At 37.2% G+C, this 26,502-nt stretch overlaps 1 protein-coding gene across 5 annotated transcripts in view; it reads right to left on the bottom strand.

Moving 5' to 3' along the window:
* The window catches only part of LOC128706020 (male-specific lethal 3), a 40,024-nt gene extending 13,923 nt beyond the window's left edge, over nt 1-26,101 (bottom strand). For 2 of the 5 annotated variants that reach the window (XM_070091126.1, XM_070091136.1), the window contains exons 1-7: nt 25,947-26,101; nt 17,004-17,210; nt 13,009-13,145; nt 12,725-12,862; nt 7,245-7,384; nt 6,544-6,649; nt 232-437 (exon numbers count right to left, since the gene is read on the bottom strand). In XM_070091126.1, coding sequence (XP_069947227.1) covers nt 232-437; nt 6,544-6,649; nt 7,245-7,384; nt 12,725-12,862; nt 13,009-13,145; nt 17,004-17,210; nt 25,947-26,072 — 1,060 coding nt within the window. In that variant the 5' untranslated portion in view covers nt 26,073-26,101. The remainder of the gene's footprint in view (nt 1-231; nt 438-6,543; nt 6,650-7,244; nt 7,385-12,724; nt 12,863-13,008; nt 13,146-17,003; nt 17,211-25,946) is intronic. The other 3 variants (XM_070091133.1, XM_070091143.1, XM_070091137.1) reach the window with 3 other exon arrangements.
* Between the last annotated feature and the right edge of the window lie 401 nt (nt 26,102-26,502).

Below are 26,502 nucleotides of genomic sequence, written 5' to 3'. Positions count from 1 at the left end.
CCCAACACAAAAGGCTTAAATTAGTGTGGAGATACTCTTCAGAGCATTATCAGCTACTCTTACACTTTACTTAATATTACTGGTACAAAGATTTAATCTATGTTGTGCTACATATACATATGCACAGATTGGTTAGCCCTAGTATTGCTCAATTTGTTACGTATCATTTCTCTATACTCTGTATAATGTAAAAACCTTAAATTAGAGTTCTGGCCAAAAATGTGTACGTACCAAAAAGGCGTAAGAGATGGGTGTGACCATAGATAATGGATGGCGGAGGAGGATCATGATGAGATTCAGGAAGCAAAGACCAGTCTTGCAGTTGTGGTGGGATACCTCGATAAAGTGATGTGCTAATGTTGGTTCCAGCACCTCCACTCACTCCAGCTGTGCTGGTGCCAGACGTAACAGTTGTAGGAGTGCTACGTCCAGATTCACTACAATGAAAAATTAAATTAAAGATCCCTTTAAATAGTATTGTACTGTACATGAAAACACTGATATAAATAGTATTACTTCCCATCTCCAGTACCGGCCTGCCGGTTTCCCTGAATGTTACTTTGCTCACACTCCAACAGCACGTGATTAAACACTGATATAAATAAATAAGCTTTTATTACTGTATTTGTGAGCATGAACAACATCAATATGATAGCTAATTAGTAGGAAGGATCAGCTGTAGATAAGGAGAAATTTCAAAAACTCAGTGAGTTATACATGGGTATGTATTTTATTGAAAAGTAAAAAAGGGCCAAGACATCAGATACTGAAACCTTCCTTTTCATTTGACACTTTGTAAATCAGTCAAGGAATTATGTTTATTTCTAGTTTGGTATGACTTCTATAGTAGTGTTTCAGGAATGGGAGAGGCAAATACTAATGAAAATTGAAACTAACTGAACTGAGAGCAAACTATTTCACAACAATGAAAATCAGTGTGTGGCGAGTCATCAGAACTATCCTGCAACTCATCACTGCTGGTTAGATAAGTCACATGAATTGAAAGAAATTCCTCCTAATTTATAGTTTCTACTTTAATAAAAATAATATAAGCTCTTCAGTTTCCCCACCAGCAGGTTGATTCAAAGAAAACACATTCACCATCACTCTCCCTAAATGGAAAATTATCAGTTTCTCCACTTATATATACAATGAACACTTGCAGTGCATAGCCACCTTCAATTATTTTCAGCAAATAACAAGAAATAAGTGAGAGCAAGTGTATATACATCCAAAAACTGACCTGCAAGATGGAAAATGATCACATCCACTTTTTTTTAGGAAGTGATCAACCGAGATGAATCAGAAGCACAAAAGCTGCGTTTGTCTGATTATAGCTCTTCGAGTTCAATGGGATTTTAGCCTAAGAGCAGTGTATATTGAAATGTTCCAGTAACAGTGCTTCCTTTTTTGCATGCACTGTTTATAATATACCATAATACTGATACCATTTAACCAAAACAAACTAAAAAATATGTCAACCAATTTAAAAAAAAAAAAAAAACAAGTCCTGGAAAATACTAAAAAGAAATTTGTTTGAAAAATTGTACATTTCATACAAGTCAACACCAGACAGATTTTACTCACTCTGTACTACATACTCAGAACTACTAAAATTTAACATTGACATCCAGTACATATCTAAGAAAACATCCAAGTGGTGGGTATTCTTTCAGAAATATATTACCACGTATGGTACCTCAAACAGCATTACTCAATCAGTACTACTCAGTACTCTTTAATCTATCCTTACCCTTGATACAATGAGTGGGGATCTACAACAGCAAATACCCAAAAAGCCATCATAACTTAACACACACCACTATTCAAAAGTTTAACTTTATTCAGCAGGCAATACATCTGCACAAACACACATTAACCCAGTTCTAAAAATTTTCTTGGAAAGTAGGAACAGAATGAAGAAACAATACAATAAACAAACATCTAAATGATATCCCACGTTTGATTCAAACTGGCCTAAAACTCCCGGCAAATAAAAGGCTAAAAAATATGGAATTTTCTATGACAATTTGATGTAAATTTACAGATTGAGTATGTAAGCTTTTCCAGATTCCAAAAGCATTCATGCTTGTGCACTTATTGTCACACTATATACTGTATTACCCCCAGTACTTAGTACTATAAATAAAACTGTCAATACACTTTTGTATTTCTTATATGTTCATATTTACATTGCTGTTACTTAAAAATAATTGCAACCCCCAATCCTAGTGTGTCTCTCAGTGCCGCAAAATATTTGAAAAATAAAAAAAAATATTATCGTTTCTTATGTAATGATAGAGAATCTTTTCCCGATGTAACGACACCAAAAGTACGAAATTTGATGGAAAACTTACGGAATTACGCTATCACGAAGTCGGCGATATTTATGCATCGGAGATTTTGTCCAATTTGAGCTCTATTTTCGGCCAATTCCATTGTTCCATTCGACCAAACCCATAGCTATTTCTTTAGAACTCCATTTGTTCTATGGACTGAGTACAAGAAACTGCCCATTTACCAATTTCAATTGCCCAATAAAGTGTTCAGAAATTGACAATTTGGCCAATTTCGTGCAAATTAAAAAAGATGCCAATTTCAAAATAGGGTCCAGAATGAACAATGCAGATATTCCTAGCACCAAAATAACATTTCTCTGTTCATCAGTCACGTCTCCAGGCCACTCTTATATTACTCTGTCTATTTTTAATTTTTATTCACACAAAAAACTGAAGATTTACTATTATGCAGACTACTGCATTATTGAAATAATTGTATAAATAATGTCAACCCATTTGTGACTGCAAATTAGAATGGCTAGTTGGATATTTATTGGAGAGTAATGTCATTTGTTTACTCTTGAATGTCGGGAAAATCAAACATTTCCGCTACTTTGAGCTCCATTTCAAGGTCCTTTTCATGGTGAAACAAATCAAAATCATCTCCATTTCTATAATATGCCTTCCATTCTATCAAATGAGACCAAGAAAACGAGAATACAACCATAAATACTATACGAAAATACACCTCAAAGGCAGCATTTTAATCCAAAAACACGGAGTTTTTTTTTTCTCATTATGCACTGCTTGCTGCAGGATTTTTTTTATACTGTGCACACTCACCACACAGACCCATTCTCTCACATGTGGGCCAACCATCTTTCTCCTGCTTGATTTGAAGCCGCTAGAATTGTGAGTATATATACGTCAAACACAATGGCTCGTAAGACGTATATATGACCGAAACAGTCAAAGGGTTAAATAAATTTACCTAGTTTTGTTACCTAATTTTGTAGAAATTATCTGTACTGTGAAATTAAAATGTATGTTTGTTTCTGTCAAGTTATATTAGTACAGTAAGTTACTACAGGTTGACCATCATTAATCCAGCACCATTGGGACCTGTAGGGTGCTGGATTAGTAATTTTGCTAGATTATAGAGTGGTTGGGATAGAATACACTTAACTCAACAGTGATATTTACGCATCAGCAACTTCACCCACTTTACGCCCTATTTTTGGCCCATTCCAAACGTAGATCTACGTTATCACTAGTGCTCCAAACATAGATAAACGTTTTATTTTCCTGCCTCCATATTTGGCACAATTGGCCTGAGATGCCTGGTCAGCACAGAATGGGTCTTAACACTTGGTGTATGCACCATTAAAAAAATCTGGGACCACTTAGTACCGAGTGGGAGCACCAGTTCAATTGAGCACCACCTAAAGCAAACAGTGTGGCAAACACCAGGGAGTCACTGATGTTATGTCATATTAACACTCCCCTTTTAAGAGGAAAGTGATGTTAACCCCAAGTTTAGTGGCTTTGAGGTGAATGTAGCCACAAGTGGTTGAGGAAATATTAAAAACATCAATAATAACACATGTGCAACATCTTTTCAATTTTGGTACCACTGGTAGTGTCATCCTGCCAGAAGGTCCTAAACCTATGCCCTATGTAAAGAGAAACAATTCCGGAATGTGTAATACGTGTTCAGCAGGCTGGCTGGCCTGCTGGTTGGCTGGCTGGCTGGCTGGCTGGCTGGCCTGCTGGCTGGCTGGCTGATTGGCTGTCTCAATCTCCATCTGTCTGTCTGTATCTATCTCTATCTCTTTCTCTGTCTGTTTTTGTCGGTCTCTTTCTCATAGGTACACACAAATACAATTATATATATAGTGTAAATTACCTAGGATAACCCAAAAAATCCAGACAAAGTACTATACTGTACTTGTAGATATAATGCACAATATGCATGACTGGCATGTAATATGCATTTTCACTTGTTCCGGAATCAGACATGACTACTCTGCATCGTATGTAATACTTGTTGGTTCACGAGTCCCTCTCTCTGAGACAGAGAGAGAGACAAACAGAGACAAAAAGACAGATATGCAGAGACAGAGATAAGCAGAGAACCAAACAGACAGACATGTTTATGTGTAACAGTGAAAACAAATAAAGCCAGGGCAGTGCACGATCATCAAATCTCACTCCACTGCTGCACTATCAGCAGTGAAGTGACACTCGTCTTACACAATGCTTCAAGGAGAGTCATTCTCCCGCATGTCCAAAACATTGCTGGGACTTATAAATACTATGTATATATTTCTAGACAATAGTATGTGACTAAGGTAGGTAAAAATGTTCACCTGTCACTGTGTTTGTGACTTTGAGCACTATTTCACTACCTAATACATGTATTACAGCCTCTCCTCACTTAACATTCCGTTCCTACGACCACGTCGGTAAACGTATTCGTCGCTAAGTGAGGAGCGTATTATAATGGTAGTGGGTTTGTGTCAACCATCTTTGATATTGTTTTAATGTCACCTTTGCATCATTTATAACATTTCTGGTATATTTTTAAATATTGTAATACACAGAATAGAGAAAATCAGCTCTAATATACATGATTTAGGTATGCATACTGGCCAGAGAGCCCTTCGTAAGTCCGAGTAGTCGGTAAACGAGTACATCGCTAAGTGAGGAGAGGCTGTAGTGTCAGAGCAAAGACTGGCTATGAAATCACAAGAACTACTGCAAATTGTAATTGTCACAACATAAAAATTGTATGAATTTAAAAAAAATTGAGGAAAAAAGGCAAGCGGCAGTGCTTCTTGTTGCCGTCAGGTGAGCAACAAGCGCTAACTTTGCCACCATATATCTCTTTAAGTACTGACTAATTCTTTTTTAGATTATTACATGTAAAATAATGTCCTCTTTATTTAATTTTTTTTTTTTTTTCAAAATGTTCAGAGAGCTGGGCGAGAGAATGTAGATCTACATTTGGACAGTTAAGAGGTTGAAATCTACGAAACTCATAGCTATTTCACTAGTATTCCTTCTATTCTGCTGACCGAGTACAAGAAACTGCCAATTTACCTATTTCAACTACCCAATAAAGTGGTCAGAAATCGGTAATTTGGGCAATATCACACAAATTTCAAGAGATGCCAATTTTAAAAAAGGGTCAAGAATAAACAATGCAGACATTCCTAGCACTAAAGTAACATTTTCTCTCTTCATTAGTCACATCTCCAAGCCCCTCTTACATTACGTTTGCTTTCCATTTTGAATTTTTATTCACACAAAAAATAGAAGATTTACTGTTATGTAGACTACTGTATTATTGTAATAATTGTATAAATAATGTCAAGCCATTCGTGACTACGTATTAGACTGGTCAGTTGGACACATATTGGACAGTGATGTTAACTCTTGAACATCGGCGAAAATCGAACATTTCCGCTACTTTGAGCTCAATTTCAAGGTACTTTCTGTCATGAAACTAATTAAAATCATATCCATTTCTGCAATATATCTTTCATTCTATCAAATGAGACCAAAAAAATGAGAATACAACCATAAAAACCATATAAAAATACACTACAAATCGCTGTTTAACACCATAAACACGGTCGCAGTTTTTTCTCATTATGCACTGTGTTGCAGGATTTTTCTTATATAGTCGACACTTACCACAAAGACCTATTCTCTCATATGTAGGCCCAAATTTACCAGTCACAGATTATCTGAGTGAGCTGAGCTTATGGCGACCAACGGTGGCTTCAAAGCCACCTTATCATTTATGGACAATGTACGGTCTATGTGCTTTACACAAAATGAAGCATTTCTTTTATTCATTGGAACCATAGCTAGGGCTAAAAGTGAGCAGGTTATAACAATAAATCAAAAAAAGAAATTGGAATGAGTTATGCAGCAAGTAGTGGCAGGTTGGTGTGGCAACCCTGGAAATTTGAAATTATGCTAGCCGAAATTAGTGCTAGAATATTGATGGAACCAGATTACCGATTGCCAGATTAGTGATGGCCGACCTGTACTGGTATGGTAATAAAATTTTGTAAAGGGTTTGGTATTGTTAGGAACGTTACACTAATTTACCCATTCGTTTTTCACATCAAGTAACACAATTTTGTTACATGCCGATTCTCAGGTATGTAACATCCATGATATGAGGTTTACTGTGCCTTATTATTTCCCAGTTTTCTTAATGAGTAAAAATGCAGAAAGATAAGACACCTACCATGCCATATTGGTTGCTGCACTCTTTTCACGTTCCACTACAGTATTTGAATCCCCTGATGGAGGTCTCTTTGATCTTAACAGGCGATGACCAATGGAGTCTGCAACTACAAAGGTTTAAGTTGAACACAATTTGGAGAAAATTACTAATTAATAGGAAGTGATACCTTTATTACAAAAAATAAAATATTGAACAGTTTCTCAACAGTTTTCACAGTACAATCAAACCCCAATTCATATCAACCCCTCTTACACCCTTCCTCCCTTATGACTATTTTTACCTGGCAAAGTAACCTCCTAAAAACAAAGCATTTAAGAATGAAAACAGTTCCCAGAAAGGAGGCCCATTTATAACATTGAGCCTACGGGTAACAAGAGTCCAACTTATGACAGAAAGATTAAAATCAATTCATTATACATATGTAATTATTTCCAACACCATTATCAATAATTTCATAAACACATTGTAAGAGTTTGTGCAAATATGATGATTGCAAACAAATTGTCTCCTTGAAAAGTTCACAGAACCTCTGATGCTTATGTTCTAAAATACCTTGGAGACAATATGCTGATTTTTCTATGCACACAGTTGATAAGTTCTTGAGGGAAGAATTTTATTAATATTTGACTCATGCACATACAATATACATTACTGGCACAACAGTTCATTTAGACTTAAGTGAACATGCCTGCTTCTCTCACCTTTATTTTTCTCCTCCTCCTTTTGGGAAGCTTCCACTTTTGCCTTTGAATCTTCCGTATCACCTTCGTCCTTGTGCACTGATGTGTTCTCTGAAGCATCTTTTTCATCAACTAACATTGGTTCGTATCCATCAAGTTCTCTGTTGCATGAAAGAAAATTATCAGAATATTTAGTCAACCTCTAAAATAGCAAAACAAATAATTAGGCAACCAATTAGCTAATTCTTTAATTGATACAAATTATTTTTTTTGCACATTCCCAAATATTAAATCATATCTAAACACAGATGTTCAATAAACACTGATCAGTTGTACAGAAAAGAGCAATTAAACAAAGCAAATGAAACAGAAAGCAAGTGTGATACAATAAACTTCGTCATCACACAGATGTCCACTTCAGAACAGTAAAAGCCAATCTACTTCCCCCATTAACTCCCTTCATTGTTGGGACCCCAAAAATTAAAAGTGCCGACAATGTCAGGAATTTAAAAAACAAAATTCTTCTGAAATGGCAAAGAATCTTTTTCTGAAAATAAAATTTGATGCATATTTTGGTTATAGTAAATTGAGGTTTGTCATAAAATGCTTAAAACTGTACTGAATCGTTGAAATATGCATTAAAATGACGTTTTAGCACGTTCTTCTGTATTATTAAATATTTCGCATATTTTTAAAAAATCATATGAAAAGTCCATAATAATATAAATTACGATCGAGTATTTCATACAGAATTACTCGGGTACAAAGTTGGCAGTCTCAGCAAAATTTACATAATCAGTGATTTTGTCCAATTTGAGACCTATTTGAACCGTAGTTCTACAGGTTTGCGGTCTGTCCATGCCATAGTTCTACGGCATAAGCTCAGTTCCCTCAGATAAGCAACAAGCACTAAATTTGGGCCTAGATGTGTGAGAATGGGTCAGTGCAATAAGTGTGCACCATATAAAAATAATTCTGTCCCATGCAGTGCATAATGGGAAAAAACTGCGACTGTGTTTTTGGTTTAAAATAGCAACTTTATGGTGTATTTTCAGATGGTTCTTTATGGTTGCATACTTAGTTTCTTGGTCTCATGTGATGGAATGGAAGATACAGCACAGAAATAGAGAAATTTGATTAGTTTCAGGACTGAAAGTAGCTTGAAATCGAGTTCGAATTAGTGGGAATGTTCAATTTTTGCTGATGTTCCAGTGTGTATAAATCACCTCACTCATCCAATACGAATCCAACTGGTCAGTTTAATATATGTTCATGAATGCGCTGACGTTCATTAACAATTGTTACAACACTGCATGACAATAAATCTATTTTTTGTGTGAATAAAAATTCAAAATGGAATTTGTGTGTAAAGCCTGGGAACATAACTAATGAACAGAAGAAATGTTATTTTAATGCCAGGAATGCCTGCATTGTTTATTCTGGATCCTATTTTGAAATTGGCATATTTTGAAATTTGTGTGAAATTGGCCATATTACCAATTTTTGATCACTTACTGGGTAGCTGAAATAGTTGATTTGGGCAGTTTCTTGTGCTCAGTCAATAAAATGGAAGACATACTAGAAAAATAGCTAATGTAATGGAACAAAGTAATTGGCCTAAAATAGGACTTGAAGAGAGCAAAATCGCTGATGTGAAAATATCGCTGACACAGCAAAAGTTGCGAAAGCGTAATTTGGTCAATTTTCCATCAAATTTTGTACTTTTGGTTTTATTACCTTCAGAAAGAGATTTTCTACAATTTCATAAGGAGAAAATAATTTTTTTTTTTTTTTAAATTCTTAGATGTTGTGGACAAATTTCAGATGGGGGGGGGGATTAACAATGAAAGGGTTAAGCCAATTCCACTGCTTAATTTGACTGAATTCTAAGCAACATATTTCGCTAGCATGCCTTCCATTCTATTGATTTAGCAAATGAAACCGCCCATTCAATTATCAGTACTACCCTACAAAGTGTGCAGAATTTGGTAATTTGGCCAATTTTACAAAAAATTAAACAGATTCCAATTTAAAAACAGAGTCCAAAATAAACAATGTAGGCATTTCAGCAACTAAAGCAACATTTCTATTCATTACTCACATCCTCAATTTTGAATTCATCACCAAACAAAAAATTGAGACCCCTGATCTTTAACTCACCGTCTCGAAAAATTAAAAAAAATTTTATGAAATGATAGAGAATTTTTTCCAGATGGTAATGACACTAAAAGTACAAAATTTGATGGAAAACTTACGAAATTACACTCTCACGAAGATAGTGATCTCTGCGATATTTACGCATCGGCGATTTTGCCCACTTTGAGCCTTATTTTTGGTGAAATTCCATAGTGCCAGTCAACTAAAATCATGGTTATTCCACTAGAACTATATTTGTTCTATCAACTGAGTACAAGAAACCGCCCATTTACCAATTTCAACTACCCAATAAAGTGGTCAGAAATTGGCAATTTGGCCAATTTCACACAAATTTCAAAAGATGCCAGTTTCAAAATAGGGTCCAGAATAAACAAGGTAGACATTCCTGCCACTAAAATAACATTTTCTCTGTTTATTAGTCACATCTCCAGGCCCCTCTTATATTACTCTTGCTTTCCATTTTGAATTTTTATTCTCACAAAAAAAAAGAGATTTACTGTTATGCAAACTACTGCATTATTATAATTGTATAAATAATGTCTTGAAACCGATCAAAATCATCTCCATTTCTGTAATATATCTTCCATTCCATCAAACAAGATCAAGAAAACGAGAATACTACCATAAATACCATACGAAAACACACCGTAAATTCACTGTTTTAAACCAAAAACGCGGTCGGAGTTTTTTTTTTTTCATTATGCACTGTGTGCTGTAGGATTTTTTTTATACAGTGCACACTGACAGCGCAGACCCATTCTTTCATGTGTAGGCCAACCAGCTGTCTTCCACTGGATTCGCAGGAGCTAGAATTTTGGTATAGCATTATGGAACCGACACTGGCTCTCAAGCCATAATATTACGAGACCAACTGAAAGGGTTAAGGCATCCCAACAATTGGAGCAGGCGGAAATGAATGGTATAAAATGCCGACACATGGAAATATAAACATATATGCAGTTTAATGTGATCCTTTATTAACAACGTTTCGCCCACTGTGTGGGCGAAACGTTTTTCAAGTCACAAACAGATCTGTTTGTGACTTGAAAAAGCCCACTGTGTGGGCGAAACATTGTCAATAAAGGATCACATTAAACTGCATATGTGTTTATATCTCCAATTGGAGCAGGCCTAGTAAATTCTCATAAAACAGACCAGAGGGTAAGGGGTAAGGATGACCTTACTCATTCTCAGAAAAATCCTCAAAAATCTAATATTTTTGCTACTTTGAGCCCCATTTCAAGCTACTTCAAGTCCTGAAACCAGCCAAATTTATCTCTACTTCAGTAGTATATCTTCATTCTATCAAATGATAACAATAAATAGCCAATACAACCCAACCTAGAAAACACTTCTATGTCACTATTTTTAACTAAACATAAGATCAAAGAATTTCTTTTACCATCAAGCACCGTGGGGGAGTAGGATATTTCTTATGCCATGCATACTCCCAGGTTATCCCAGGGACAGCTTATCCCAGGGAGCTGAACTCAAAATTAAATACCCATGCATGTTTTTGTTACTTTAAGTACATCATCCACTTTTTTAAGCTGTGTGTGGGAGGCCAGAGGAAATGGATGGTGAGGAGAAAGTCTTTTATATTATTCTAGCCTTAATCTTGACAGAATCAGAGGAAACTAGACTGTAGTTAATCCTTCTCAGCAGATAGGATCAATATAGACCATAAGATCATCTGCTGTCTACCTCTTGCAAGTGCTCTCATGTATACACCTACTCCCTAAACTGGCAGATTTGTGACCTAGCCAGAGTATAATGCAATTTTTTTTTAACATGCTGGCTGTCTCCCACCAAGGCAGTGATCCAAAAAAGTGCATATAATACAATAAGTATAGTGATTAATAATAACAATCTTTAACAGTTACCAAATTTTTAAAGCTCATTCTGCAAAAAAGTACATTCAATATTTTACTTGCTCATAAGAAAATATATTTATACATGTGAATGATAGCAGTAAATACCACATTCAGCAACAAAATATTACCACAGCTGAATACAATAAAAAGAAGCTTTTTCAATTACATTTTCTGCTAAGAAATATTTATATTTTAGCCTCCATACTTTATTAATTCTAATATTGTATATACTGTAAGCTTTTTAGTAGGATTCATTAGCTGAAACACTTTAGCACATCCACTATGCTGTCTGGTTATGCTAGTAAGCAAACTTTGATTATACAAGAGTTCAAATATACAAATCATCAGATAACACAATATTTTCTGTTAACATTTTCTTCAATGTACACACTGTAAAAATCAGTTTACATGGTGGAGTACATGTAGGGAAAAACGTGGCATGAGCAACGGCCTTCCCTCTCTTCCTCAAGACAAGTCCACTCTCTTATGGTAAAGTCCTATGTAATGTACACACCCTCCCTCACCCAGTGCTTCGTTCATGCACATCCAATACCACACTCAATGAGTGTTAGTGAATCAACTTCTGATATTTTCAGCATCCAATCTCGTCTCTAGAAAATGATAACAGCACCCAAGAGGAATGCGAGTGATCCTGGAGCTGAAAAGAATAAACATGAAATTCTTGGTGTTTTGGAGACAATAAAGATATTAGACAAGATTAAGAGTGGTGCACATGTGACGACTAGGAAACTGCTAAGTGAGGGCTTTGAAGATATATAGGGGGTACATGTGAATGAACTGTTAGAAGATAATGAAAAAATAAGTCCAGAGGAAATGTTAGCAGAGCTCAATACCTAGATACAAGGGAGGCAGATAAGAGCTAAGTGAGCAGTTCCATGTTACCTGGAGTATACCTGAGGGGGTTTCAGGGATCAACGGCCCTGCAGTCCAATCTGTGAACAGGCCTCACTGCTGCTAAACTAGAAGACTTTCTCATTAAATTGGACCCTGATAAATCTAAAACCACTATACTGAAACAGGGTCTAGATGAGATGATGATGCCTTACAGTCAGCTATATAAAGTACAGCAGGGTAAGAGAGACCAAAAGATTCATTAGAATTTCTCACCACTCCAGTACAACCATCAACATCAATGCTAAAGCCTTGACCATCTACCTCAGCCCAGCAGTGCCATAGTATCCCTCTCCACACCTATCAAAATCAGGTGTGGAGAAACCTATAATAATTTGGTCGATTTGTGGGTCTCATGAACATAACCCTATTTTTCCCATATCTTCTTCAGTTCCATTTACATATTTTGGTTGCACACTGTTTTCAAGAATGTAATAATTGTGTAACTGTGTTAACCAACAGTCTACTGCATAAAGATGTTTGTGAGATTGTAGTTTGTTCCAGCAATGGCACTATGACATTTCACTTCAAGAAGCAAACCAATTTTGGTAAACTTACCCTTTACTATATACTGGCTGTGCAGTTCTAAGACGTTCTGCTTGTCTACGCTCTTTGGCATATAAAAGAAGAGTTTCAATGTGGAAATCGAAACATATGCGAATACCGTCCATTACTTCCTTACATAGGTCCAATCTGCTAAAATTTAAATTAATATGAAGCCTAATATATCAACTTTTTTTTTTTTTTCAAAATCCAATACATGCAAAGTTACATATCATTTTCATTTATTCACAAGTTATAATTAAGAAGATACCAGCCAGTCTCAGGCTTCATTTACTTACGTAAGAAAACACTTGTCTTTCTCTTTAATTTCATTTCTTCTCTTTTCTTTTGTTCGGGCTAAATAACGGACAGCAAAAAATTTGACGTAGTTTTCTAATAAACTCAGAGCTGTCTTATCTGTTGGAAGGTCCAGCAGCTTGAATACAAAAAATTATAATTAATATTTAAAATCAATACGTATTCTGTTTTATATACAGCAGGGCCCCACTTATACAGCAGGTTATGTTCCAGGCTACCACCAGAAAGCGGACATCGCCTGAAAGCAGAACACCATTTTTTCCACTTATAAATGATATAAATGTCTGATAAGAAGTTTACACTAACATATGTTAAGTCAGAAATAGAATTAGGCATTAAAAAAGCAATAAAAATAAAATATACACACAGTACACTCATTACTTACCTTAAAATATTTGTAGTCTTAATGTAGGGTGAGAGGTGAGAAATATTTATTGTAAGAGGTCAGGTGTGGTAGGTATAATAGTCAGGTGTGGTAGGTATGGCCACCACCACCCTCACATAATATACATTTAAAATGCCCTAGTGTGTTAAAATGCATATACATTACACTCAATCTTGAACTTAAAATATTTGAAGTCTTAATGTAGGGTGAGAGGTGAGTAAATGTGATAAAACGAATAAACGAGAAAGAGAGAGAATGAGTAAATGAGAGAGGACAGAGACACGGAGTCTATAAACAAGCGGACAAACTTGTCTGGTTATGGGTGATACACATTCATTTCCACGTTTGTGAAGCTTTTACCATAATACAAACACCTTACATTGTGTACAAATTGTCTCCACATTGGTACAGTAGAATAAATAAAGAGCAACACTCCCATTCTCACATCACACACCATTTTTAGAAGGAATGACACTCTGAGTGAATGCATACAAAAGGAAAAATTTTCTGCAGTTACCCCCAGTAATACTACTGTGTATGTAGTGAGTTCATTATATATAATTCTTAAAAAATTTCATAGATGGATTAATGAAAATGTTTATATTAATGTAATATCCAACATTTAATGTGCCTCAGAGTGATTATTATTGTGTTTTACTATTATCATTATTAATAAGGCATCTTCAAGAGTACCTGGAGTTTACCTGGAGAGAGTTCCGGGGGTCAACGCCCCCGCGGCCCGGTCTGTGACCAGGCCTCCTGGTGGATCAGAGCCTGATCAACCAGGCTGTTAATGTGTACGTGCATGGCCAGTACAGTGTGCAAGTTTACTTAGGTACAGGTACATACTTTTCTTTCTTTCAACACACCGGCCGTATCCCACCGAGGCGGGGTGGCCCAAAAGGAAAAACGAAAGTAGGTACATACACACAAGTATAATTACCAGAGTACAGTAGGGTCCCACTTATACAACAGGTTAGGTTCCAGGCTACCGCCGTAAAGTGGAACACCCTTTTTTTCCACTTATAAATGCATATAAATACTAGATAACAAGTTTACACTAACATATATTAAGTTAGCAATAGAACTAGGCATCAAAAAACAATAAAAATGTACAATACACACACAGTGCACTCATTACTTACCTTAAAATATTTATACTCTTAATCTAGGGTGAGACAAGTAGTATTTATTGTAAGAAATCAAGTGTGGTATGTATGGTAGTCAGCCGGGCTACCATACCAGGCCACATAATATTCTATTACATTTAAGCATCCCAGAGCGATAAAATGCATATACAGTTTACTCATTACTTATCTTAAAATATTTGTAGTCTTAATCTAGGGTGAGATGAGTCGCATTTATAGTAAAAAATCAAGTGTGGTATGTATGGTAGTCAGCCGGGCTACCATACCAGGCCAACCCACCCACACATAATAGTCTATGATATTTAAGCATCCCAGAGCGATAAAATGTATATACAGTTCACTCATTACTTTTTTTTTTTTTCAACAAGTCGGCCGTCTCCCACCGAGGCAGGGTGACCCAAAAAAGAAAGAAAACCCCCAAAAAGAAAATACTTTCATCATCATTCAACACTTTCACCACACTCACACATTATCACTGTTTTTGCAGAGGTGCTCAGAATACAACAGTTTAGAAGCATACACATATAAAGATACACAACATATCCCTCCAAACTGCCAATATCCCAACCCCCTCCTTTAAAGTGCAGGCATTGTACTTCCCATTTCCAGGACTCAAGTCCGACTATATGAAAATAACCGGTTTCCCTGAATCCCTTCACTAAATATTACCCTGCTCACACTCCAACAGATCGTCAGGTCCCAAGTACCATTCGTCTCCATTCACTCCTATCTAACACGCTCACGCACGCTTGCTGGAAGTCCAAGCCCCTTGCCCACAAAACCTCCTTTACCCCCTCTCTCCAACCCTTTCGAGGACGATCCTTACCCCTCCTTCCTTCCCCTATAGATTTATATGCTTTTCATGTCATTCTACTTTGATCCATTCTCTCTAAATGACCAAACCACCTCAACAACCCCTCTTCTGCCCTCTGACTAATACTTTTATTAACTCCACACCTTTTCCTAATTTCCACACTCCGAATTTTCTGCAAAATATTTACACCACACATTGCCCTTAAACAGGACATCTCCACTGCCTCCAACCATCTCCTCGCTGCTGCATTTACCACCCAAGCTTCACACCCATGTAAGAGTGTTGGTACTACTATACTTTCATACATTCCCTTCTTTGCCTCCATAGATAACATTTTTTGACTCCACATATACCTCAATGCACCACTCACCTTTTTTCCCTCATCAATTCTATGATTAACCTCATCCTTCATAAATCCATCCGCCGACACGTCAACTCCCAAGTATCTGAAAACATTCACTTCTTCCATACTCCTCCTCCCCAATTTGATATCCAATTTTTCTTTATCTAAATCATTTGATACCCTCATTACCTTACTCTTTTCTATGTTCACTTTCAACTTTCTACCTTTACACACATTCCCAAACTCATCCACTAACCTTTGCAATTTTTCTTTAGAATCTCCCATAAGCACAGTATCATCAGTCCCAATTTGGACTACCATATTGGGTAGTCCAAATTAGTAAATGGGAGGTTTCTTGTACTCAGCTGATAGATAAAATGGAGTCCTAAAGAAATAGCTATGAGTTTGGTCAACTGGAACAATGGAATTGGCTGAAAATAGGGCTCAAAGTCGGCGAAATCGCCGATTCGCGTATGTCGCCGAGACCGCTAACTTCGCAGGAGCATAATTCCATGAGTTTTCGACCAAATTTCGAACTTTTGGTGTCATTACCATCGGGAAAAGATTCTCTATCATTTCATAAGAAAAAATAATTTTTTTTTTCAAAAATTGAGCGACATAGAATGACAGTTTCAGAAAGGGGCCTGAAACAGTCAAAGGGTTAAACTGCAAATTTTAGATTAGATTTTGCCACTGAAGTAGCTAGTTTATTGTACGCCCCCATATCCATCCTGTGGATGGTCAAGATCACATGAATACACGAAATGCCTAGGAATTAGGCCACAAAAGGGTTTACAGGAGTACATACATCTAGATTTATATCTACAATTACATATTAGCTGCATATTAAAATAATTACCATACATTATATGGGGATACAGTGGAGCCTCGGTATACGACCAGCTCCCTACTCGAACAAAGCTCAGCACTCGGCCAAACAAATACGACCTGCCAGAACCTCACTGTAAATTATTTCGTGTTTCTTCGCGTTTTTTTTTTTGTATTATTTGTATAAATAAGTCATCATGGGGTCTATGATGATTAGTGATAACAGCCAACCAAACAGAAAATTGGTTGGGAAGAACTTGTTTGATACTCAAACAGAGTGGCATTTGAACAGCCTTCTGGAATAAATTAAGGTCCCATACTGAGGTTCCACTGTATATTGAGCTGCAATGAATGCAGCTACACATAAAAAATAATCATCATACATTAAAAAGGATATATTATACTGAAATGAATCCAGTCACACATTAAAAATAATTATCATATATGCGTAAATATACCTTGTCTTTATCATTGATTAGATGATAATCTTTTTCAAGAACGGCTTTCAGGTTATCCGGCAAGACAATAGGGAAATGGCGCTCAATAGTTTCATCATCACTGGTCACATCCTCTTCCTCTTCCTCCTCCTCCTCCTCCCCACCTGTGGTGCTATCCACTTCGGATATGGCTGAGCCAACTTCGTCCTCAGTGCCTGTATTCCCAGCCTGATCATGGATATACCATTACGTTATTTGTGAACTAATGCTATTAAATTTTTAAGACAGGGAGCTAAAGCTGTTAAAGGCTAAAAGATTTGATTACATTTCTTAAACACACTACAGCATTTCAATAATGCTCTACGAACTGTGATGGAAACCGATTCATAGATAACAAAAACAAAGCACACATATAATATGTATTATAAACATGTAATTTTTTTTTTTAGGTCACCCACCGAGGAAGGGTGACCTTTTTAAATTTCGTAATTTATACAGTAGAAGGGGTTACTAACCCCTTGCTCCTGAAGGAAGAATTCTTTTCCACTTCCCCATGGAATATAATTATATATACATATTACTAAATACATAATTATATATGCAGCCACTCCTCGCCTACCGATGGAATTCCGATCCTAAGACCACCTCAGTACACAAATTCATCACTAATCAAGGAATAACCCTTTACTAACACTTCAAAAGTGTCACAACCCAAAATTAAAACATTTGTCATAGGGGTTCGGTGGAGAATTTGGAGTAATAAACAGACACGTTGGATGATTTGGTAGAGTATACTGTACTGATAAATGGTTCACCCATTTCTAGACACAAAAAGGGCAAATTTCTAGGTCTGCAATCTCAAATTCCAAACTCATATACAGCAAATATCCAAGAAAGTCTCCAAAAAAGTAGTAGGGAACCTCTCAAAGATACAGTACTATGTACCCCAATCAACTCTTCTTGCACTATACCACTCACTCATCTACCCTTACCTCACCTATGGTTTTTGTGTATAGGGCTCAACAGAGCAAATCACCTTAAACCTTTAATAACCCAACAAAAAACTGCAGTGCGATTGATTGATTACAAACTCCTGTAATAGACAGTATATTCCTCCTCTCTTCAAGAGTCTTAACTTACTCAATATACAAAATAATCCACACTTATTATTGTGCCCACTATATGCACAAAACTCAATACTCAAATATAAACCTTCCTCTCAAACTCCTACTTGCTAACTACAACAGAACACACAACCATAATGCAAGGCTGAAATCACTTTTCGATGTCCCTCGTGTCCATCTTTCCCTGTGGAAAAATGCTATGCATGTAAAGGGTGTGAAATCAATTTAAGGCCCTACTTAGAAATCTCATCACCCAAAATTAACCAGAAAAGCTGTACTTAATAGCATTTACTGAAAAGCAACACAAAAGAGTACCAATGATGTTTCAATTTCAATACTGAATATTGTGCTGAAGATTGCTCTACCATGTACAGTGGACCCCCGCATAACGATTACCTCCGAATGTGACCAATTATGTAAGTGTATTTATGTAAGTGCGTTTGCACGTGTATGTTTGGGGGTCTGAAATGGACTAATCTACTTCACAATATTTCTTATGGGAACAAATTCGGTCAGTACTGGCACCTGAACATACTTCTGGAGTGAAAAAATATCGTTAACCGGGGGTCCACTGTACTTATTACTTCAAAATCAGGATGTTCAAATTTCATTGTTTTGAATACTAAATTGTAATACTTCATATTGTAAATTGTTGTATTGTAAAACTGTAATGCTTCAAAATTGTAATGTTCAATTGTAATCATTTAAATACTCAATTGTACTTCATACTGTAAACTGTTTAAATTGTTTTATTGTAATACTGCAATTTTTATAAAATAATTCAAAACTGTAATTATTCACTACTAAACTTCTCTGCTAGACCTATTAAAGCCATACAGCATTACCTAATACTACTCAAGTCTCTGTACTCACTGTAACTCACCTAATGCCCATTTAAACTGTTATAGCCTAATTAATCTTAAGTTAATTTTAAGTTTGCCCAAAATACTCTGCATACAAGGGGCTTTTGGCATATACATACACTCAACTATTATATTCCTTTGTACAACTATGTATCATGTTAAAATAAATTATTATTATTATTATTATTATTATTATTATTAGTGGGGTATACCTCTGGTCTACAGTGGACCCCCGCCTTACGATATTAATCCGTTCCTGAGAGCTCATCATAAGCCAAAATTATCATTAGCCGAATTAATTTTCCCCATAAGAAATATAATGGAAATCAAATTAATCCGTTCCTGACACCCCAAAGTATGAAAAAAAAAAATTTTACCACATGAAAAATTAATTTTAATACACACAAACTGAAGAAGACATGCACAATTACTACTCTACTAAGAATAGAATACATGACACTTACCTTTATTGAAGATCTGGTGATGAATGATGGGATGGGAGGAGGGAAGAGAGTGGAAGTTATTGTTTAGAAGGGGAATCCCCTTCCATTAGGACTTGAGGTTTACCTGGAGAGAGTTCCAGGGGTCAACGCTCCCGCGGCCTGGTCTGTGACCAGGCCTCCTGGTGGATCAGAGCCTGATAAACCAGGCTGTTACTGCTGGCTGCATGCAATCCAACATACGAGCCACAGCCTGGCTGGTCAGGTACCTACTGGTCTACTGGTAATCCCCCTTATGTATGCTGGGAGGCAGCTGAACAGTCTCGGGCCCCTGACACTTATTGTAATGTCTTTTAACGTGCTAGTGACACCCCTGCTTTTCATTGGGGGGATGTTGCATCGTCTGCCGAGTCTTTTGCTTTCGTTGCAAGTGATTTTCATGTGCAAATTCAGTACTAGTCCCTCTAGGATTTTCCAGGTGTATATAATCATGTATCTCTCCGCACTGCAAGTCCTTTTCCGAGGCTACAGTGGACCCTCGACCAATGATATTAATCCGTTCCTGAGAGCTCATCGTTAATCGAAATTATTGTTGAGTTAATTTTCCCCATAAGAAATAATGGAAATCAAATTAATCTGTTTCTGACACCCCAAAGTATTGAAAAAAAAAAAATTTTACCACATGAAATATTAATTTTAATACACACAAATTGAATAAGACATGTACAATTACATGACACTTACCTTTATTGAAGACCTGGTGATGATTGATGGGATGGGAGGAGGGGAGTGTGTGGATGGTGTTAGTGTTCAAAAGGGGAATCCCCTTCCATTAGGACTTGAGGTGTCAAGTCCTTTTCCGGGGTTACTTCCCTTCTTCTTTTAATGCCACTAGGACCAGCTTGAGAGTCACTGGACCTCTGTCACACAACATATCTGTCCATAGAGGCCTGTACTTCCCATTCCTGTATGACATTCCTAAAGTGTTTCACAACACTGTCAGTGTACTAGTCACCAGCACGGCTTGCAATAGCTGTGTGAGGATGATTTTCATCAAAAAAGGTTTGCACTTTAAGCCACATTGCACACATTTCCTTAATCTTTGAAGTAGGCAACTTCTTCAATTTCTCTATCCCCTCCTCTGGAGCATTTTCCTCAGGTCTGGCCTCTTCCTGTTGAAGATGATCTTGCAGCTCATCAGTGGTTAGTTCTTCATTGTCCTCCTCCACCAACTCTTCCACATCCTCCCCACTAACCTCCAACCCCAAGGACTTCCCCAATGCCACAATTGATTCCACAACTAGCATAGGCTTCTCAGGGTTAGCCTCAAATCCTTCAAAATCCCTTTTGTCTACACATTCTGGCCACAGTTTCTTCCAAGCAGAGTTCAAGGTACTCTTAGTCACTTCCTCCCAAGCCTTACCTATAATGTTTACACAATTGAGGATGCTAAAGTGATCTCTCCAAAACTCTCAGAGTCAATTGAGTTTCTGAGGTCACTACAAAGCACCTTTCAAACATAGCTTTTATGTAGAGTTTTTTGAAGTTTGCAATGACCTGCTGGTCCATGGGCTGCAGGAGAGAGAGTGGTATTAGGAAGCAAAAACTTGACCTTGATGAAGCTCATGTCCCCAGAAAGTCGCTCTGCCAAGTCTGAAGGATGACCAGGAGCAATGTCTAACACCAGGAGGCACTTAAGGTCCAATTTATTTTCCAGGAGGTAATTTTTCATAGTGGGGACAAATGCATGGTGTAACCAGTCATAGAAAAAGTCCCTAGTGACCCATGCCTTACTGTTTGCCCTCCACAGCACACACAAATTAGCCTTGAGGACATTGTTTTTCCTGAACACTCTGGGAGTTTCAGAGAGATACACCAATAAAGGCTTCACTTTGCAATCACCACTAGCATTAGCACACATCAACAGAGTAAGCCTGTCTTTCATAGGCTTATGTCCTGGGAGTGCCTTTTTCCTCCTGAGTAATGTAGATCCTGCTTGGCATTTTCTTCCAAAACAGGCCTGTTTCGTCACAATTAAACACTTGTTCAGGTTTCAGTCCTTCAGCCTTTGTGTACTCCTTGAATTCCTGCACATATTTTTCAGCTGCTTTTTGGTCCGAACTGTCAGCCTCACCATGCCTTATCACACTATGTATGCCACTACGATTCTTAAATCTCTCAAACCAACCTTTGCTGGCCTTAAAGTCACTCATCACCACTAGTTGCAGGCATTTTTCTAATTAAATAGTCATGCAACTTCCTAGCCTTTTCACGTATGATCACTTGAGAGATGCTATCTCCTGCTATCTGTTTTTCGTTTATCTACACCAATAACAGTCTCTCAACATCTTCTATCACTTGCGATCTCAGTTTCAAAAACATAGTTGCACCTTTGGCAAGAACAGCTTCCTTGATTGCCATTTTCTTGGCCACAATAGTAGCGATGGTTGATTGGGGTTTTGTGTACGACCTGGCCAGCTCGGAGACATGCACTCCACTTCCATATTTAGCAATGATCTCTTTCTTCATATCCATAGTAATTCTCACCCTTTATGCTGTAGGGTTGGCACTAGAAGCTTTCTTGGGGCCCATGGTGACTTATTTTGCAGGTGCAATCACTAAAATCGCTGTGATAATATGAAATGTTCTGATTGTATGTTTGGATGCGACTGCGGTGGCTGGCTGGCTTGTAAACACTGGCACCCACTGGCGTGCTCAGGCCATATGTGGACACGTCTCGAACAGAACGAATCGCGTTGGCCGAGTTTTTTAGCGCTAGTCGAGGCAAAATTTTTGCGTTAAAATGTATCGCTAGTCGGATTTAATGTTATACGATGCCTTCTTTTATGCCACTAGGACCAGCTTGAGAGTCACTGGACCTCTGTCGCACAACAAATCTGTCCATAGAGCTCTGTACCTCCCGTTCCTTTAAGACTTTCCTAAAATGGGCCATAATATTGTCATTGTACAGGTTGCCAACACGGCTTGCAGTAGCTGTGTCAGGGTGATTTTCCTCCGTAAAGGTTTGCAGTTCAACCCACTTTGCACACATTTCCTTAATCTCTTTTTTCAATTCCCTACTAATTCTCGCTCTTTTTACACAGGGATGGCATTAGGAGCTTTCTTGTGGTCCATGATGACTTATTTTGCAGTTACAAGCACTAAAAACACTGGGATAATGTGAAATGTACTGAATGTATGCGTAGATGCGACTGCACTGGCTGGCTTGTAAACACTGGCGCTGAGGCCACACGTGGGACACGTCCCGGATGAATCATATAAGGCGAGATTTTTATCGTAAGGTGAGGCAAAATTTTTGCATTCAAATGCTTCGTATGGCGAATTTAACGTAACGCAATGTGTTCTAAGGCAGGGGTCCACTGTATAACGAAAGAAAACTGTGTTTACATCTGGGCAAACACTCCTAGATCACTCTTACCATAAGAAAAAACACAAATAGAGTGATTTTTCCCGATTTTGTTTTCTGAGTAATATGCTATGCTCTCTGTCTCATTGCATCTTAAGAAAAGATTAAACTCACTGAAGAAGGTATGTCGATGGTAATAATAATTTATAACAATAGGTATTAGGCTGGTAGACAGCAACCACCTAGGGAGATACTACCGTCCTGCCAAGTGAGTGTAAAACGAAAGCCTGTAATTGTTTTACATGATGGTAGGATTGCTGGTGTCCTTTCTTCTGTCTCATAGACATGCAACATTTCAGGTATGTCTTGCTACTTCTACTTACACTTAGGTCACACTACACATACATGTACAAGCATATATATACACACACCCCTCTGGGTTTTCTTCTATTTTCTATCTAGTTCTTGTTCTTGTTTATTTCCTCCTATCTCCAGGGGGATGTGAAACAGAATTCTTCCTCCGTAAGCCATGTGTGTGTTGTAAGAGGCGACTAAAATGCCGGGAGCAAGGGGCTAGTAACCCCTTCTCCTGTATAAATTACTAAATTTAAAAAGAGAAACTTTCGTTTTTCTTTTTTGGGCCACCCTGCCTTGGTGGGATACGGCTGGTTTGTTGAAAACAAAAATATATAATACAGTGGACCCCCGACTTATGATATTAATTCATTCCAGAAGTCTGTTCGGGTGCCGTTACCGAACAAATTTGTTCCCATAAGGAATATTGTAAATTAGATTAGTCCGTTTCAGACCCCCAAAAATACACGTACAAAAGCACTTACAAAAATACCCTTACATAATTGTACGAGTTGGGAGCTGATCGTAAGGCAGAGGTCCACTGTAATCATAATAATTTATAACAATAATAATTTATAATAATGATGCAGTCAGAATAACAAATTCCCACTACAGGCAGCACACTCCACCAATATTCAGAACTCTAAACCTACTCACCATACAAAACATCCATACCTATTATTGTACCTACTACATACATAGAACACTTAACTCGAATATAAACCGTCCTCTCAAACGTCTCCTTACCCACCTCAACAGAACACATGACCATAACACAAGGCACAGATCACTCTTTGATGTTCCTCGTGTCCATCTCACACTATGCAAAAACTCAAGGCACATAAAAGGCCCAAAAATCTGGAATTCATTACCTGTGAATATAAGAGAAACACTGTCTGTTTTTAAATTCAAGTCTCTTCTTAAAAATGGCTTACTCACTCACAACTAAATAAATACTGTATACACCTACCATCTGACTTACGACCGAGCTTGGTTCCGACCAACCGGACGCAAGTCAAAATGGACGTAAGTGGAACTTTACTACTGAATATCAACATCACATTTTTGAAATGACTATTTTATTGTTTTATTTTGGTATTCCATTTTTTACTTTACTTTTTATGCTGTTAGTACTGTATTTTATACTGTAAGGTTTAGGATAAACACTGGGAAATAGTACAGTTGTCTATTTCCCAGAAATTTGGCATAAAAAACACGGTCGTAAGTCGAGTGGTCGTATGTCGAGCAGGTTGTAAGTCGGATGGTAGATGTAATTGTATCTCATAAATGTTTAACCTGTGACCCAATCAAACTTTGTTATTTTTAATTATATTACCTAACAGAATACTCCATTCTACTGAATGCACAGCAACACAGTAAATGACCATTTGACCTGTCTTTGAAATACTCATTTGTGCTTAATTGTTATTTGTTTACAATAAAGTTTACCACTGAATATATCATTGCTTAGTTAACCTTAAGTCTGCCCATAATGCTCTGCATACAAGGGGCTTTGGCATGTTACACTTAACCACTGTATTTCTTTGTACTTCTATGTATCATGTTCAAATTAATAAATGAATAAATAAATAAAAATAATAATAAATAATTGCTCTGGAGTACTTTAAATGTCATACGTATTCCTTATAGGTTTGGTAGCTGACATTTAAAGCACTCCAGAGCGATTATTATTATTATTTTGATTATTACCATCGACATACCTTGTTTAATCATTTCTTAAGCACTATACACCGAGAGTTTTTTACTGTGAACTTCCTTTGTACTTTTTCCATTTCCCTCTTGTTTTTCCTCTTCCAAGTTCTGCTGCACTTCTAACTCTTCTACTATGGGATGCACAATAAAGTGCAAATTTCTAGACGAAATTTGCAGTCTTGGAGATTGCTTGATGCTGAAATGCATCACTAACCCATTTACAATGAACTTCTTTTGTACTTCAATTTTCCTGTTGTTTTTCCTCTTGGAAGAGGAAAAACAACAGGAAATTTGTACAAATATATAATCTTGGAGACTGTGAAAGCTAGTGTACTGAATGGCTGTAGGAAGGAGATTCAGATGCTTGACACTGAAGACGCTGCGGTGCCCGTTCATGACCCAAGTTCTCGTACAGTATACAATAATGACTCGTCAAAGAGCCCGTCGTAACTCTAGAGTTTTCAGTAAACAAGTATGTCGGTAAGTGAGGAGAGGCTGTAATATACAATTACAGTGGAACCTCAGTACTCAAACAGCTCCTTACTTGAACAATTCAGTATTCGAATGCTTTGTTTGGTAAAAAAAAATCACTTGGTAATCGACCATTTGCTCGGCACTCAACCAAACACGGCCTACCAGAACTTCACTGTAAACCATTTTGTGTTCCTTCGCATTTTTTGATGTTTTTATATTATTTGTATAAATAAGTCATCATGGCTCACGAAATCGTAATGACACGATTGCAAACAAACCATACCACAGGTGGGGTTTGAACCCACGGGTTCAAGCCCCACCTGTGGTATGGTTTGGTTAAGTCATCATGCGCCTACGAAGATTAGTGATAACAGCCAACCAAAAGGAAAATTGGTTGGGAAAAATTTGTTCGGCATTTGAACAGACTGGCATTCGAACAGCCTTCTGGAATGAATTAAGTTCGAGTACTGAGGTTCCACTGTATATATACATAACATCCTATATCTTCATGGGTAGCCAATTATTATGTATCCACTAATTCAAGCAAAATTTATTATTGCCTCTAACCAATCTACTTACAATTTACTAAGCTAATATTCATCAGTAAATCAAGTAACAAAAGCTCCTACCTGTGAACTTGTTTCTGACTCCTCCTGCTGCTCCCTCTCTCGCCTCTCTTTTTCAATCGTTTCTCGTATTGTTTCTGATAACCTCCTCTTTCTCTTTCTTTCTTTGCTGCCAAGATAATTAATCATTTTCACAATTGTTTTAGAAATGTAACCAGTTAAAATGATAAAAACCTGAAGCAGAAGAAATACAAGGCAATCATGAAAAGGAACTTAAACAGGAAATCAGGATGACTGAATTTAACAGACTAACAGGGCAAATAGTGACTGGTTGTGGTCAGTGTGGTGAATGGAGAGGAGACTGTCTTGCTGTGATCATAACTTTAAGAGACAATTTTGCTATCAACAGTTTTTGTCATCTGTTTCTGAAACAAATGACATGGTAAGTTTTGTCCAGTATTTCTGAAGTCCATTAAACTGAAGATTCACTGTAGCTCAATGTACTCCCAGTTATCCAGACTAACTGGGGGTGTGAATGGGCTGGTAATCCCAGGTCACAGGTTCAAATCCCAATCACTCAATTAAAAAACTAAGAAAAACCTACAGCAATTCACTCACT

The sequence above is a fragment of the Cherax quadricarinatus genome, chromosome 3 (genome assembly GCF_038502225.1).
Source record: "Cherax quadricarinatus isolate ZL_2023a chromosome 3, ASM3850222v1, whole genome shotgun sequence".
Taxonomy (NCBI): domain Eukaryota; kingdom Metazoa; phylum Arthropoda; class Malacostraca; order Decapoda; family Parastacidae; genus Cherax; species Cherax quadricarinatus.
This window is presented reverse-complemented; position numbering and strand designations above follow the sequence as displayed.